The following is a 15,897-nucleotide window of genomic DNA, read 5'->3' on the forward strand; positions in this document are numbered from 1 at the left end:
ACTGTTGGTGGGAATGTAAATTAATACAGCCACTATGGAGAACAGTATGGAGGTTCCTTAAAAAACTACAAATAGAACTACCATATGACCCAGCAATCCCATTACTGGGCATATACCCTGAGAAAACCATAATTCAAAAAGAGTCATGTACCACAATGTTCAACGCAGCACTATTTACAGTAGCCAGGACATGGAGGCAACCTAAGTGTCCATCGACAGATGAATGGATAAAGAAGATGTTGCACATTTATACAATGGAATATTATTCCGCCATAAAAAGAAAGGAAACTGAGTTATTTGTAGTGAGGTGGATGGACCTAGAGTCTGTCATACAGAGTGAAGTAAGTCAGACAGAGAAAAACAAATACTGTATGCTAAACATATTTATTGAATCTAAAAAAAAAAAAAGGTTCTCATGAACCTAGGGGCAGGACAGGAATAAAGACACAGACGTATAGAATGGACTTGTGGACACGTGGTGGGGGAAGGGTAAACTGGGACAAAGTGAGAGAGTGGCATGGACATATATACACTACCACATGTAAAATAGATAGCTAGTGGGAAGCAGCTGTATAGCATAGGGAAATCAGCTTGGTGCTTTGCGAGCACCTAGAGGGGTGGGATAAGGAGGGTGAGAGGGGGACGCAAGAGGAAGGGGATATGGGGATATACGTATGCATATAGCTGATTCACTTTGTTATACAGCTGAAACTAACACAACATTGTAAAGCAATTATACTCCAATAAAGATGTTAAAAAATATATACAGTATCACTACCTCCTCATTCCTGTTACCCCATTCTCGTTTACCCCCCCTTTTTTCCATTCTTTTCACACCTGTTCCCTATAGGTAACCAGTCTCCTTAGTTTCTGATTTATCTTTTCTGTATTTCTTTTACACATATGGGCAAAAGCAGTATGTTTTCTTATATTCCTTTCTTTCTTAGGCCAGCATTGTATAGATAAATCTTTTGTGGTTTGCATTTTTCTTTTAGCAGTATGTCTTGGCAACCACTTTATATCATTTCACAGAGTTCTTCCTCATTTTTTAAAATAGCTGCTGAGTATGCCATTGTATTATATACCATAAATGTATGAACACTTAGGTTGTTTCCAATATTTTGCAATTACAAACAGTACTGCAATGAATAACCTGTGCATGTGTATTTTTCCATTGTTGGAGGTGTATATTCAAGTGAATAGCACAGATCTTTCTTCCCCTCCAATCCTTCTTTCCTCCAGGGAACCAAGAGCTGTGATGTTTTCTTTCTTAGCTCTAGGTTTGAAGTCTGTAATCTCTGACAATAAGCACAGATTGTGGTCAAGTGTACACTTTCTGAGAAAGACTTCACTCCCTGTCTCAGCCAATAATTTGGGTTGCACCCCCAGCCTTGTACTGCAGTAGTGGTTTTCAACCTTGTCTGAACATTAGAATCACCTAGCTTTTAAAATACCATGCCTAGGAATGCTCTAGGTAGATTCTGCAATTAATGCAGGATCTCGAGGTGTGGGACCCAGGCACCTATATTATTTTGAAGCGCCCCAGAAAGTCCAACGTATGGCTAAAGTTGAGAACCACTGGTTATATCCTTGAAATGTTACAATAATCTCCTGGCCATACTGCCTGTCACCATACTGCCTGTGATTTGAGCCAGCTGCAGGAGTGTATCCTAGCTGATTAGGAGGAGCTCCACTCAGAGAATTCCTCATTTTTACCTGGAGAAGAGGTAAATACCTGCTGGCCTAATTTCAGGAGGATCTGTAAAAGTCTTTAATGAAACAGAAGTTCAGCCTAGCTAAAAAAAGTTCTTTCTCACATAGAATCTGAATGACAGGTACAAGTTGCTTCAGGGCGAGAAGGAAGAATATTAAATTTCCCTTTCTCCCCTTCAACACACAAATATGGGTACCTTCCTTTGTAGTTGATAGTATTAATAAGACTTTGTAGGGAATTCCCTGGTGGTCCAGTGGTTGGGACTTCACACTTCCACTGCAGGGTGCATGGGTTCGATCCCTGGATGGGGAACTAGGATCCTGCATGTCGCAGCCAAAAAAAAAGACTTTGTAAAGCAAAAGTCGACCAATAGCACTGTTTATCATCAAATCAAAGATGCCACAAGTTATAAGACACATGATTATCTTATCTTAGTGATTCTTAGCACTAACAAACCCACTGCTAAATATGAGATATAATCAAATGTAAGATATATCCCTATTTCAGAGATTTTTAAATGTGGAAAAGTGTACATATTAGAATTGATGAAATACAGTAGATCTTTAGCCTAGACTCCATGCTTGTAGGATCACTTCAATTTCTCACAGGCTCCTTAAACTCAACTTGTCCCAGTGGGGTACTCTTTATCTACATTGCCAAAGCTATTACTTTTCCTGCATTCTCTACTTGGGCAAATGGAACCACCAAACTAGAAACATGGAAGTCACACCAGCCTCCTGACCTTCTACTTTCCACATGCAAAAGGTCTTTCCCATTCAGTCAGTTCTGTCTGGTACCTCTCTTGAATGCATTACCTAGGTCTTCCTCATCTCTACAAGATTACTGTAGTAATCTCCACCCCTCTAATCAAGCCCTGCTCCACATTGTCCTTGTTTTCTTTCTTTAAGCATCAATCTGATCATATTATTCCTTGCTTAAAAATCAAACAAGGGGGCTTCCCTGGTGGCGCAGTGGTTGCGAGTCCGCCTGCCGATGCAGGGGACACGGGTTCGTGCCCCCGTCCGGGAAGATCCCACATGCTGCGGAGCGGCTGGGCCCGTGAGCCATGGCCGCTGAGCCTGTGCGTGCAGAGCCTGTGCTCCGCAATGGGAGAGGCCACAAGAGTGAGAGGCCTGCGTACCGCAAAAAAAAAAAAAAAAAAAATCAAACAAGATGAATACTCCATCCAAAAAATAGACAGAGGATATGAACCGGTCACCTCACAGAAGAGAAAAATACACACTTATACATGTGAAAAGCTGATCATCCTTATTAGGAAATAAATGTAACAATGACATTTTTTCACCCACCCAGTTGGCAGCGTTTGAGAGAACTGATAATAATGAATGATTACCAAGGTGTGCAGAAATACTCCTACATACCATTGTTGGTAGTACAATATTTGAGATGCATTTTGGCCACGTTTTGGATATGTGAAGGAATGCAAACTGCCTGTTAAAAACCAAAATTCAGCCAAGTAAGTTTGAAGATCTAATTGGCATTATTAAACTAGATGGGCAACATCCCATCTAGTAAACAGAAGGGCACTCTGAGGGATGTACAAAATGGAAGCTTTTTATAGGAAGAAGGGTAGGGTAAGGGAGTTATTAGCAAAAGAAAAGAAAGGATTATTTTTAGGTCAAGAGACCTTCTTTCTGGGAGGAAGGGAATGGCAAGGGTTTTATCATGCAGATTACCCCTTCTGGGGGGTGTTGGGTGGTAAGCAGAGGTGGAGAGGGCCCAGGAGACATATTACCTCGTTGGTGCTGAAAATACCAGACTAGCCAATAAAGATTACATTTCTGGTGAAGGTTTGAAACTGCATTTAGATCAGGTGTTAGATCTAGATCTGGTATCACAGGCTTTAGCACAAGTGACGCCGTTTTGGGCCTGTGGTTTTCTCTTTAACATGTCTAATTTCTCTGAGCCTCAATTACTGCACTTGGTCAAATGGGGCCAGTAGCTACCCTAATGTTGTCAAGGAAGTGAGATAATTTTTTTCTTTTTTTTATAAATTTATTTATTTATCTTTGGCTGCATTGGGTCTTTGTTGCTGCGCGTGGGCTTTCTCTAGTTGCAGCGAGCAGGGGCTACTCTTCCTTGAGGTGCACGGGCTTCTCATTGCGGTGGCTTCTCTTGTTGCGGAGCACGGGCTCTAGGTGTGTGGGCTTCAGTAGTTGTGGCACGCAGGCTCAGTAGTTGTGGCATGCAGGCTCAGTAGCTCTGCGGCACGTGGGATCTTCCCGGACCAGGGCTTGAACCCGTGTCCCCTGCATTGGCAGGCAGACTGTTAACCACTGTACCACCAGGGAAGTCTGGAAGTGAGATAATTTAGGGGAAAGTAGTAATAGCTCACATTTACTGGGCACTTGCTGTTCTAAGTATTTCATATGTGTTTACTCATTTAACCTTCACAATAACCCTGTAAGCACTACCCCCATTTTACATATAAGAAAACTGAGACACAGAGGATAAAATACTGCCCAAGGGGTGAAGTTAGTACTAAGAAAGGAGCTGGGATTACTGGCTACATAAGAGGCCACATAATCTACATAAGAGGATCTAGCTCCAGTCCTATGTTTTTTGCAGCCAACCTACGCCCATCTTTCCTTTTTGTCATAGCCCACAGCGTCCATAGTCAAAACCTGTTTATACAGAATTTGCCCATTCGCTAGTTACATCAACTGGCCTCTAGTAGCTTTGGGTATCTCATCACAGTTCTGTCTGATTGAGTTCCAGGGAACTCAGCCACCTCCCATTCCAATTCACTTCCAGGGTCCTGGTCAATGCTGGGTACACGGTAAATCCTTAGATAAATTCTATCGGACGTTTCTGTGGGATCGATGGCATACCTTTACAAATGTGAAATAATTCTCACGAGACTGAGACAGATACACGATAACTAGGCTACATACAGGGCGAGTACCGCCTTGTCGCGTACAGCTGCGCTCCACACTCGAGCTCTGGGGCCAACCGTTCCTGCCGTGCTACTTCGGGCGCTCGGCCGGAACCCTTCCGGCGGCATCTGAGGCAGCCCGCCGGGACAACGCCGCTGAACGCACAACACGGGAAGGATTAGTAGTCTAACTATGTGCCTAAACTCTCTCGCTCACTTACATGATCCGAGAGAAAACAGCCCCAAATGCTTGCACTTTAAAAAAAAAACCTGAGTGACGATAGCATTTTTATCCATTAAAAAATATCACAGTCAAGTGATTCCGAGAGAGTTTTTTTCTTCTTTTTGGTTAGGCATATACATGGACAGCCCACTTGAAAGAACAAGGAAGGAGAGGGAAGAAAGCGGAAGCCGTGGGGTCTTCTAAACCAGAAAGTCTCCGGAGCTCGTGCCAGGCTCTTTGCGGCGTCTCCCAGTTAGACGCAGGTTTTGGAAGCGGTTGGGAGAGGAGGTGTCGTTGCTGGAGCTGAGACCAGAAGGCCAGAGTCCTCAGGGATGAACCTCGAGTTACTGGGTGAGGAGGACTATGGCTGCTTCTTAGAGAACCTTTTGGTCCTGGAAAGGAGGGAACCCAGGCGGAGGGGACTCAGGCTGCCACATTAGGGACACAGTTCTAGATGCATCTTTTTGGGCGCCTTGCTATGGAGCAGCAGCAGGGAGAGGAAGCCTAGCTTCTGCCTGAGCGGAATGCATTGCTTTTCCCGAGGCTACTTTGCAGTTCAATTGTGAAGCGTTAGGGACATAGTTTGTGACTTAGTTTCGGTTACAAGGATCACAGGTGCTGAAGTAGCCCAGAGCAGGCAGGACCAGAGTTACTGGGGGAAGGAATCTGAGGAAGTGAGGCTTGAGGTAAAGCTTTGAACACTTGTCAGGGTTTTGGGTGAAGCATGGAGTTTTGAAGAAACATGGGGTGCCTAAGGAGGGGAACGTGTTTATCTTCTAGTACAAGTCCCTCATTGAATAAATTAAAAAAGGCTCAGAGGGTACTGCCTTGAAGGCACTAAGCAAGTAAATGGTATAGTTGGCATAGAGGTGGCACTGGAATCCAGTTACCTTGACTTTCTATTTAAGGTCTTTATCAGGGACGGTGTGTAAAACACTGAGGGGTGAACTACAAAGCAGTTTCCTTTTGTCACCCTCTCTGGTTCATTTCTTCCTTACCCTTTACCCAAGTTGTCTATAAACTGTCGTTTTCATTAGGTAATATTTAGCATCGTAGCCTAAGGATGTCTGAGGTTTTCAAGAACTAAGCGACTTGCTATTTTCAGTGGTTGTGTTTCTCTTTAAAAAAGTTAAATTCAGAAGATATACTGGCAGTCTTAAAGACTGTAAAGCTATTTAAGGAATGGTCTTTGCTTTTAAGGAGCTTTTTGTTAAGTGTGGAGAATAAGGTGTTTATGTAAATAGGTATACTATATCGCAGAATATAGGTCACCCTTTTTTAAAAATTTTACTTTTTATACAGTAAGTTCTTATTAGCTATCTGTTTTATACATATTAGTGTATATATGGCCAGCCTTAAAGAGTCTTTACTAAGGGCTAAGAACATTTGGAAGAGGGAGTGAATATCTTTGGGGCAGGGGAAGAAAGGTAATCAAGAAAGAACAAAAACAAACAACCAAAAAACCAAACCTGTGGAGGATTTGGAGTTTTGAGTGGATATTTAAGATTGGTAAAATATTGACAGACTGAAGTATGAAGATATTGGAAGGAGTGTTTATTAGGAATACGTTTGAGCTAAGACATCAGTGAGATGAGTCCTAAAGGTATTTTCCGGCTTGGCCAGGTTGTGGGTACTGTGAATAAGGAGAAGGCCAAGAGATGGGATTGGTACCATCTACTCCTTGGAGGCTTTTGAATACCCAGCTGAAAAGCTGTGCTTTTTAAGGAAAGTAGGGCAGATCCATTGAAGGGTTTTGACCTGGTAAGTAACTCAATCAGAGCTGTGATTTTTTTAAAAAAAGATTTATCTGACAACAGTGTGTAGTTGAGTCTGCCAATTTGGAGGGCTAGAGTAGATGAGGGATAAAGAAGGTCTGCACTAGAAAATGGAAAGAAAAGACATTGAGAAGGTAGAGTTGACAATTTGAAAATTGACTGCATATCATGGTGGTAGTGGCACTGGTGGTGGTGCTGGTGGTGAGGAAGAGAGTGAAGTGAAAAATGATGGGAACTGTGATGGTGCTATTCATAAACATTTAAAGGACATTTGGAAAAGACAGTTAGCATTGGGTATGTTGAGTGTGGGCCTGTGGTTCAGGAGATGGGTTTGGATTTATGAGAGAGATTTGTAACCTTCCTACAGGTGGGCTAGACAAAACCTTGTGAGGAGATGATAAGACCCAGGGAGAAAGTGGGAGGGGAAAAAAGAAAACTGCTGAGGACAGAATCTTGGACAGTCATCTATATTTAGGGAATAAGAGGAGGAATAAATGATAATATATCAACTAACAGTTACATAGTACTAACTATGAGCTAGGCCTATTTTCAAGTGCTTTTCATATATTTATTCATGTAGAGGTAGAAGAGAATGCAGGTTGGTGTGGAGTCTTCCATAGAAGCAGTTGTAGAGCAGTTGAGGCTAAGAGCTGAGAAAGGGCTACTCTACTTAGTTCTTGGGCAACTTGGGGCTCCTTAGCAACTTGAACAGAAGCTGGGTTACAATGATTTTAGGAAGATGGGTGAGATGGACTGGAGGCAAAGGGTTGATGTTTATTTTTAAAAACTTAACTATGGAGGAAAGGTGATAGATAGGCTCATACCTTGAAAGAAAGAGCAGATGGGAAAGATTTTTCTTGTATGATACAGAAGATTCATGTGGGTAGAACTTAGGAAGGAATATTTAGCATTGGAAGGTTAGACGATTTAAAAGAAGAATGGCTGGATTCAAAAGATATAAATCTCTATGGGAATGACTTGAGTTTTACAGCAAGAAAATTAATTATTACAGATATAAAGGAGAAAGGAACAGAAGTAATGTGATTGTGGGAGCATACCAAACCTTATCTGGCCAGATAAAGGAAAGGAATGATAATGTATTCTTAATGTGGACACTCAAATGCTTTTACCTCTGCAGCCACTTCTGAGCCCTTGCTGTGTATTAGGCAGTAGGCATTGGAGGTAAAAGTTAAATAAGAGTTTTTCAAACTTACTTTTACTACAGCTCATCGTAAGAAATGTATTTTCTATCACAGTCCATTATATATACATACACATATAACTGTTTCTGAAAATGATACTAATTGTTGTTATGCTCAGTGTCCTCTGATATCTTCTGATCTATTAAAAAACTTTTATGGTATGGCTCACTGAATGATTTATCCATTGTGGTGGATTGGCTCCTAATGTTTGATAAACACTGAAATGAGATACAGCTTTTGCCCTGGATAAATACATAAAACTAGGAGGATAGGGGCATAAACACATAACTATGAAATGGAACCACAATAAATAGTGGGAACCCCATTATGGGAATCCAGCTGAAAGAGCAATTAATTCTGCCTTGTTGGGGTTGGCGGTGGAATTTGGGGATGACTTTATAGAGGAAGTGCCATTTAACGCAGACAGTAAACATGGAGGAGGATTTTTCCAGAGGGACAAATGGAGAAGGTAATTACCAGTGCAGAGAACAGTAGGGGCGAACATTCTGAGGCAAGAACATGTGATATATATTCTGGAAATGGTTAGCAGTTTACAGCTGGTGCTTAGGGTGGATTATGCAAGGTTCTGTCCCAGGTGCTAATGCGGAGTTAGTCAAAGATAAAATGGAAAATACTGGTTGGGGCCAGATTATTGCTTTTTAAAATTATACTTAGGAGTTCAGCATATTGTTTAACAAGGGAGATTTTTGAGCAGGTAAGTGACATGTTGAGATTTGGGGCTTAGAAAGTTGGCTGTAGCAGCTTTCTTAAGGATTGATGAGGGAGGCCAGACTGGAGCCAAGGAAATATAGTAATTATGGTAGCGATGGCATCAGATTGGGGTGTGGTAAGATCAGTTATTTAGCCACCTGCAAGTTGCATTTCTCTAAAAAGAAATGCTGCGGATTGTGTCATCACCTGTTAGATTGAGGAAGTGGAATGGAAACTGCTACTCTGGGCCTAACTGTTACGGTAGGGAGGAATTGGTTGGCAAGTGGAAAATACTTCCACTGGGAGAAAAGGACCACGAAATTTTAGAGTTCATGGTGACCGAGTTTTTAAGGAGCTGGATGTTCAGCAATTTAGAGAACAGAAATTATTCCAAGACCTAGAAAGCTAAAAGGCAGTTTGGAGGAAGGGTCCTAACTGGGAAAAAAGGAGGAGGCACCTGAGGGAACTGGTGTGCTTGCGCCGAAAGCAGTCTAAACTCAGGTTCCAAAGAGGCATGTACAAAAGAAGGGCACGTTGCTGAAGGTGAATATATGAGGGTGGCACTAGCTTTTAAGAATAGTGTCAGGAAAGCTAATGTGACTGAAGGCAAAGATTGTAAAAATGAGGCAACTAGAAAGGGTTTTTAACATTATGTGGAGTGCTAAGAGCAAAGAAGTTTCCTGCTTGGTTGGGCTGGATGGTGTAATACCAAAGTTATTCATTCAACACTCAACAAATATCTTTCATGCGCCTACTCTGGGCTTTTATAGTTTATAGGCAAAAGGGAAGTGGAATACTTCTTTTTTTTTGAATTTTATTTTATAATTTTTTTATACAGCAGGTTCTTATTAGTTGTCCGTTTTATACATATTAGTGTATACATGTCAATCCCATAGTTGTCCATTTTATACATATTAGTGTATACATGTCAATCCCAATCTCCCAATTCATCACACCACCACCGCGCCCCCACCCCCCACCCCCCATCCCCGCCGCTTTCCCCGCTTGGTGTCCATACATTTGTTCTCTACATCTGTGTCTCTATTTCTGCCCTGCAAACCGGTTCATCTGTACCATTTTTCTAGGTTCTGCATATATGCGTTAATATTTGTTCTTCTCTTTCTGACTTACTTCACTCTGTATGACAGTCTCTAGGTCCATTCACGTCTCTACAAATGACCCAATTTCATTCCGTTTTATGGCTGAGTAATATTCCATTGTATATATGTACCACATCTTCTTTATCCATTTGTCTGTTGATGGGCATTTAGGTTGCTTCCATGAGGAATGCTTAACTTCTTATTTTTCTTTTGCCTTCTCTGGGGAAAAGGATTTTTGTTTGTTTGGTTTTGAACAAATAAAGTGATCATTGGTTATTGCCAAGAAGAGTCCTCAATAGGTAGAGATTTTAGATGGGTCACTTAGCTCACTTCTCTTGGTCGAATTATATTCCTTGGCCTTGAAGGAACTTGGCATGTGAAATAATGTTGGTGATCTTTGAGAGTTGGGGAGAGGAAAGAAGACATGCTGAAAGAAAGAAGATGGGCAGAATTTTGACTATTTTCAATAAAGGGCAGATGTGTTTTGCAAATCATAGACTAGTAACCTTGAGGTCAAATTTGGGCAAGATTATAGAGGCTTTTTAGTGCAGTTATAGTTAAGAGTAGGGTTTCTTGGTCAGGTTCCAGTTTTGCCACTTTTTAACTGTCAGTTTGGGGATAACCTTTAATCCTAACTTTCTTTATCTATGAAATGGAGTATGATAATACTCAATAGTGAATTGAGAGGAGCAAATGAGACAGTATGTAGAAGACCTTAGTACGGAGTCTGACACATAAGCATTCAGTAAGCCGTAGCTGCTAATGATAAATGCAGGCTTGAGCACTTCAAAGAAATGATAAGCCAGGGCTTCCCTGGTGGCGCAGTGGTTGAGAGTCCGCCTGCCGATGCAGGGGATGAGGGTTCGCGCCCCGGTGTGGGAAGATCCCACATGCCGTGGAGCGGCTGGGCCCGTGAGCTATGGCTGCTGAGCCTGCGCGTCCGGAGCCTGTGCTCCGCAACGGGAGAGGCCACAACAGTGAGAGGCCCGCGTACCGCAAAAAAATAAAAAAAAAAAAAAAAAAAAAAAAAAAAAAAAAAAAAAAAAGAAATGATAAGCCAGCATGAGTTTTAAGTCTAGAAAACTCATTAAAGTTCTTTAAATTCATGCTTTTCAGATTAACATATACAGTACATATTTATCGCAACAGTGGACACAGTACAAATATGCATACAGAAAAAGTTGCCTTTTTCTTCCTTTCCAAATGGTAACTGTCTGGAATTTATCCTTTTATACCTTTTCCTTGCTCATATGAGTATAATTAAATACAGTTTGTAAGGGCTTTGTTTTTTACAGAAATAGAACTTTTTATACACATTTTTTTGCAACTTGCTTTCTTCACTTAATTTTACGAGATACTATTCCTACACATTAGGAGATAATAGAACTAAGGATTTTTAATGCGTTCGTGTAGATACACACTCATGATATCAAATCTTAACTGTAAATGCTTTTTTATTTTTTATATTTTTTGGCTGTGCCGTGCAGCTTGTGGGATCTTAGTTCTCTGATCAGGGACTGAACCTGTGCCCTCTGCATGGAAGCATGGAGTCTTAACCGCTGGACTGCCAGGGAATTCCCTATAAATGCTTTTTTTTAAAACGTGTTCTTTTTTTCCCTTGCCTCCTCCATTCTGTGTTGATAATCCTGTGTAACTCCTTCCATATTTTTCTCTATGCCTATATGTGTGTGTGTGTATATACATAATGTTAACAAAAAAATGAGATATACACTTTGTGTCTTGCTTTTTTTCACTTAAGTAACACCAATAAAAATTTTGAAGAGAATTAGTGTAATTTATCCATATTTGAATACCACAATTTTTTCATCCATTACACTAATAATGGGTATTTACCTTGTTTCCAGTGGGGGGGGGGGGTGTCTTTTTTTTTTTTTTTTTTTTTGCCACCAAGAACAATAGTTTAAATACCCTTGTTCTTACGTCCCATTGTTGTGTTTATATCTATGGAGATTAGGTTTCCAATTGTAGGATTACTGAGATAAGGACTATGTATATTTTTGCTTTTAATAGATGCTGTCAGATTCCTTTTCCAAACGGCTATAACAGTTCCCATTTTTTTTTTTTTTTTTTTTTTCAGTTCCCATTTTTATAGGCAATATCCCTTTCCCTCCCAGCAGGTGTTCTCTCTCTAAATTTTCCTGTCTGATGGATGAAAATGGCATCTCATTTGATTTACATTTCTCTGAATTTGATGTTTTCCTTTGTTGAGAGGCCATCTCATTTTGTTCTTCTGTGACTTGTTTATTCACATTCTTTATCTTTTCTTTTTGATCATTTTTCCTTATTGGTGTATAGGCTTGCTTTATAGTGTAGATGTCAACTCCTGTCCGTCATCTGCATTGCCAATTTTTTCTAAATCTTTTGACTGTTTATGGGGACTTGTGCCATGCAAAATGTTTCAGTTTTTATATAATCAAATGTATTTCTCTTTTCTTTTGGTTTTCCTAACTTGGTTAAGGTCTTCCCCACCCTAGATTATACATGGGATCTCCTAGGTTTTCTTCTAAGATTTTTGATTTTAAAAAATCATTAGTTTACCTGAAATTTATTTTTATATGTGGTATGAGAGAGGAACTGGAGCTGTTTTTTCTTTCAGATGGATAGTCAGTTGTCCATCCCTATATATTAAATAAATTCCCACTAAATTTAAATGTTATCTTTATCATATATCAGCAACCTTACAGTACATGTAGATTTTTTTTTTAACATTTGTCTTTAATCCATCTGGAACTGCATAAAATTTACTAGTTTTTGGAGAAAGCCATTAAGCTTTCCCACCCCAGAATGTAGTTTGTCTTTTCACTTATTCATATTTTACGGCCTTAACTAAGATTTTATAGTTTTCTTCTTCATACATGGCATGTCTTTCTTATTACATTTTTTCCTTAAATATTTGTTTGTAGCCATTGTGAGTGGAATTTTCCCCTTCATTTTCATTTCTGGATATTAATTGCTAACCTAAAGAAAAGCTGTTAATGTTTGAATGTTTTTCTTGTATCAAACCACCTTGCCTTATTTTCTTATTAATTTGGGTGGTTTTTAAAATTAGAATTTCTGTGTTTTCTAGGTATTCAGTGTTATCAGCAAAAGAAATAGTTTTATCTCTTATAGTCAATGTTTAAACCAGTTATTTCATTTTCTTATTCCATTGGCTGGAACCTCCAAGAGGAATATTAACTAATAATGGTGATATATCCCTTTCTAGTTGCTGATGCTAATTGGAATGGTTTTAATATTTCACCTTTTAGAATGATAATTATTGTGTTTTTGGTTAATAGTTTTTATCATTTATTGTAGTCTTCTGTTAGATGTGGCTGTTATTAGAATGAGCTATTGAGTTTTAGCAAATTTTTTTTTCAGCATCTACTCATAGGATTGTATGGCTCTTAAACATTCTTGTCCAAGGATATATTGAATACATTAGAGTGCATTGTGCTATTGTTTGTTCCTTTGGAATGAGTTTGGAGTAGGCCTGGTTTTTTTTTTTTTCCCCTTGCTATTCCATTATGCCTTCTTACATGGTAGAATAATAAACTCCAGATTTTTTGTGTTTAGAATTCGGTTATACTTATATACACTGAATCTAGAGGTGAAATACCCTGTACTGTTTGTGTTCTTTTTTTTTTTTTTTTTTTTTTGCGGTACGCGGGCCTCTCACTGCTGTGGCCTCTCCCGTTTCGGAGCACAGGCTCCAGACGTGCAGGCTTAGCGGCCATGGCTTACGGGCCCAGCCAGTCCGCGGCATGTGGGATCTTCCCGGACCCGGGCATTGGCAGGCGGACTCTCAATCACTTCGCCACCAGGGGAGCCCTGTTTTTTGGGGTTTTTTTAAAAGAATCAATTTAATTTTACTTATTTTTTGTTGCATTGGGTCTTGGTTGCTGCACACGGGCTTTCTCTAGTTGTGGAGAGCAGGGGCTACTCTTTGTTGCAGTGCATGCTGCTGTGGCTTCTCTTGTTGCAGAGCACAGGCTCCAGGTGTGCAGGCTTCAGTAGTTGTGGCACGCGGGCTCAGTAGTTGTGGCTTGTGAGCTCTTGAGCACAGGCTCAGTAGTTGTGGCACACAGGCATAGTTGCTCCACAGCATGTGGGATCTTCCTGGACCAGGAATCTAACCCATGTCCCCTGCATTGGCAGGCAGATTCTTAACCACTGTGCCACTAGGGAAGTCCCACTATTTATGTTCTTAAGTGAAAGAGACTCTTGTTTTCTTTTTGTATCATCTTATCAGGTTTTGGTATCAGCTATGTTGGCTTTATAAAACACAAATACATATTTTTTTCTGCTCAGAAATAGCTTGAATAACATAGTAATTACCTGCACCTTGAGATTTAGGAGAAATTGCTCATAAAACCATATGGGCCTGCTGTCCGTTTTTTTATAATTAAACATTTTTAAAAAAATTTAATGGTAGGTCTTTAACAACCTCTCAATGTGTTTTTTCCTCATTGACCCAGTCAAGGACTTTTCTTCTGTGATCAGTTTTGGAAATGTGTCATTCATGTTTTGAATTATCAAGTGTACTGTGAAGTTAAATCCGACCAGGGTTTATTTCTCTTTGGCAGCTACGTTTGGGCATCTTTTTTACTCCCTTTGATGGTCTTTAGAACCAAGCCTAAGAATCTAATTGTAACAAAATGTTAAATGTTAGATGGTGGGAGGATAGAGAATATAAAAGTGGCCTTGAGCATCTAGGGGCAGTGGCCTTGTGCTACCATAACCCTCCTTGACAGCATTCTTACTCAGGTTCTTCAACCAAAGTGGCCCAGGCGAGCTTAGTCTTTTTTATACACACTTTTTCTTTGTGTTCCTTTAAACTCCTTGTTATAATCCTGTTAACTAGGATGACCCTCCAAAAGAGGGGGGAAAAAAACACAACACCTAAAACATAAAACAAAAATACAAAATCAGGGGTAATCTGTGTTGAAGGGTAATCATACATTAAAATGGTCCCAGGATTCTGGATTCTCTCAGAATCTTTTTGTTGTTGTTGGTTTTTTGGCCACACTGCGCAGCATGCCGGATCTCAGTTCCCTGAACAGGGATCGAAACTGTGCCCTCTTCAGTGGAAGCTCGGAGTCCTAACCACTGGACTTCCAGGGAGTTCCTCTCAGAATTTTAATATGGCTTTCCCATCTCTGAACACAGCAAGTCATACTCTACTCCTTCCTGAGTACTTCATATTTTTAGGTTGTGGCTTTTTGTTTTGTTTTTAATTTTTCAATGAATACTCCTTTTTTCTCTTGATCATGTGAATATAGATCTATATTATTGCTTTGGAAATACATATATTTTGTTAATACATATTATAATACATATATTACATATAATATGTGTAGTATTTTGTTTAAAGAACAAACCTTAAATATGTTAATGTTTGTGTAAGCATATAGAAATATATGGAAGCTTTTACCTTAGTAAGTGGGTTGCAGGGAGGAAACTATCATTTTTTAATTACACATATCTGTATTACCTACATGTATGACTTTAGTAATTTTAAAAAGGTTCTTTCAGAATAACCTGTCTTAATCTGGTTTCAGCTTTTCATTTCATTCTTGTCTTTAGTATTTGAATGCAATCAGACACTGAAGTCTGGTGCACATTAGAGAAACCAAAATAATTGCCTTTTTTGGGGGGGCAATTATTCATCTTTATTTTCATCTTTCTTTTCGTTTTCTTAACTTTAGGGCCTGTATTCTGATTAGTTTTAATGTTTTCACTGTTTTGATTTCTGTTAATTTTTATAAAGGACAAAATGTAATAAAACTGGTTTTCAGACTTTTTTTATGTTAGTTTCAGATGTATGACATAGTGATTCAATATTTTTGTAGATTATACTCCATTTAAAGTTAGTATAAAGTATTGGCTATATTCCCCATGCTGTACAGTATATCCTTATAGCTTATTTATTTTATACATAGTAGTTTGTACCTCTTAATCCTCTATCCCTATATTGCCCCTCCCCCTCCCCTTTCTCCACTGGTAACCATGAGTTTGTTCTCTATATCTGTGAACCTATTTCAGTTTTGTTACATTCTTTCATTTGTTTTATTTTTTAGATTCCACATGTAAGTGGTGACATATAATATTTGTCTTTCTCTGACTTATTTCGCTAAGTATAATACCCTCCAGATTGATCCATGTTGTTACAAATGGCAAAATTTTATTTTTTTTTATGGCTGAGAAATATTTTATTATCTATGTAAATATTCATAGCTATATAAATATTCATATATATACACATACTCTATATCT

The 15,897-nt window shown here is 39.4% G+C and overlaps 1 protein-coding gene across 4 annotated transcripts in view; it reads left to right on the top strand.

Moving 5' to 3' along the window:
- Nucleotides 1-5,016: 5,016 nt before the first annotated feature.
- Nucleotides 5,017-15,897, top strand: part of RBBP5 (RB binding protein 5, histone lysine methyltransferase complex subunit) — a 35,951-nt gene continuing 25,070 nt past the window's right edge. For 3 of the 4 annotated variants that reach the window (XM_032649126.1, XM_032649135.1, XM_032649151.1), the window contains exon 1: nt 5,029-5,184. In XM_032649126.1, coding sequence (XP_032505017.1) covers nt 5,166-5,184 — 19 coding nt within the window. In that variant the 5' untranslated portion in view covers nt 5,029-5,165. Of the gene's footprint in view, nt 5,185-15,897 lie in introns of all 4 variants that reach the window. The other variant, XM_032649144.1, reaches the window with a different exon arrangement.

The sequence above is a fragment of the Phocoena sinus genome, chromosome 1 (genome assembly GCF_008692025.1).
Source record: "Phocoena sinus isolate mPhoSin1 chromosome 1, mPhoSin1.pri, whole genome shotgun sequence".
Lineage (NCBI taxonomy): Eukaryota > Metazoa > Chordata > Mammalia > Artiodactyla > Phocoenidae > Phocoena > Phocoena sinus.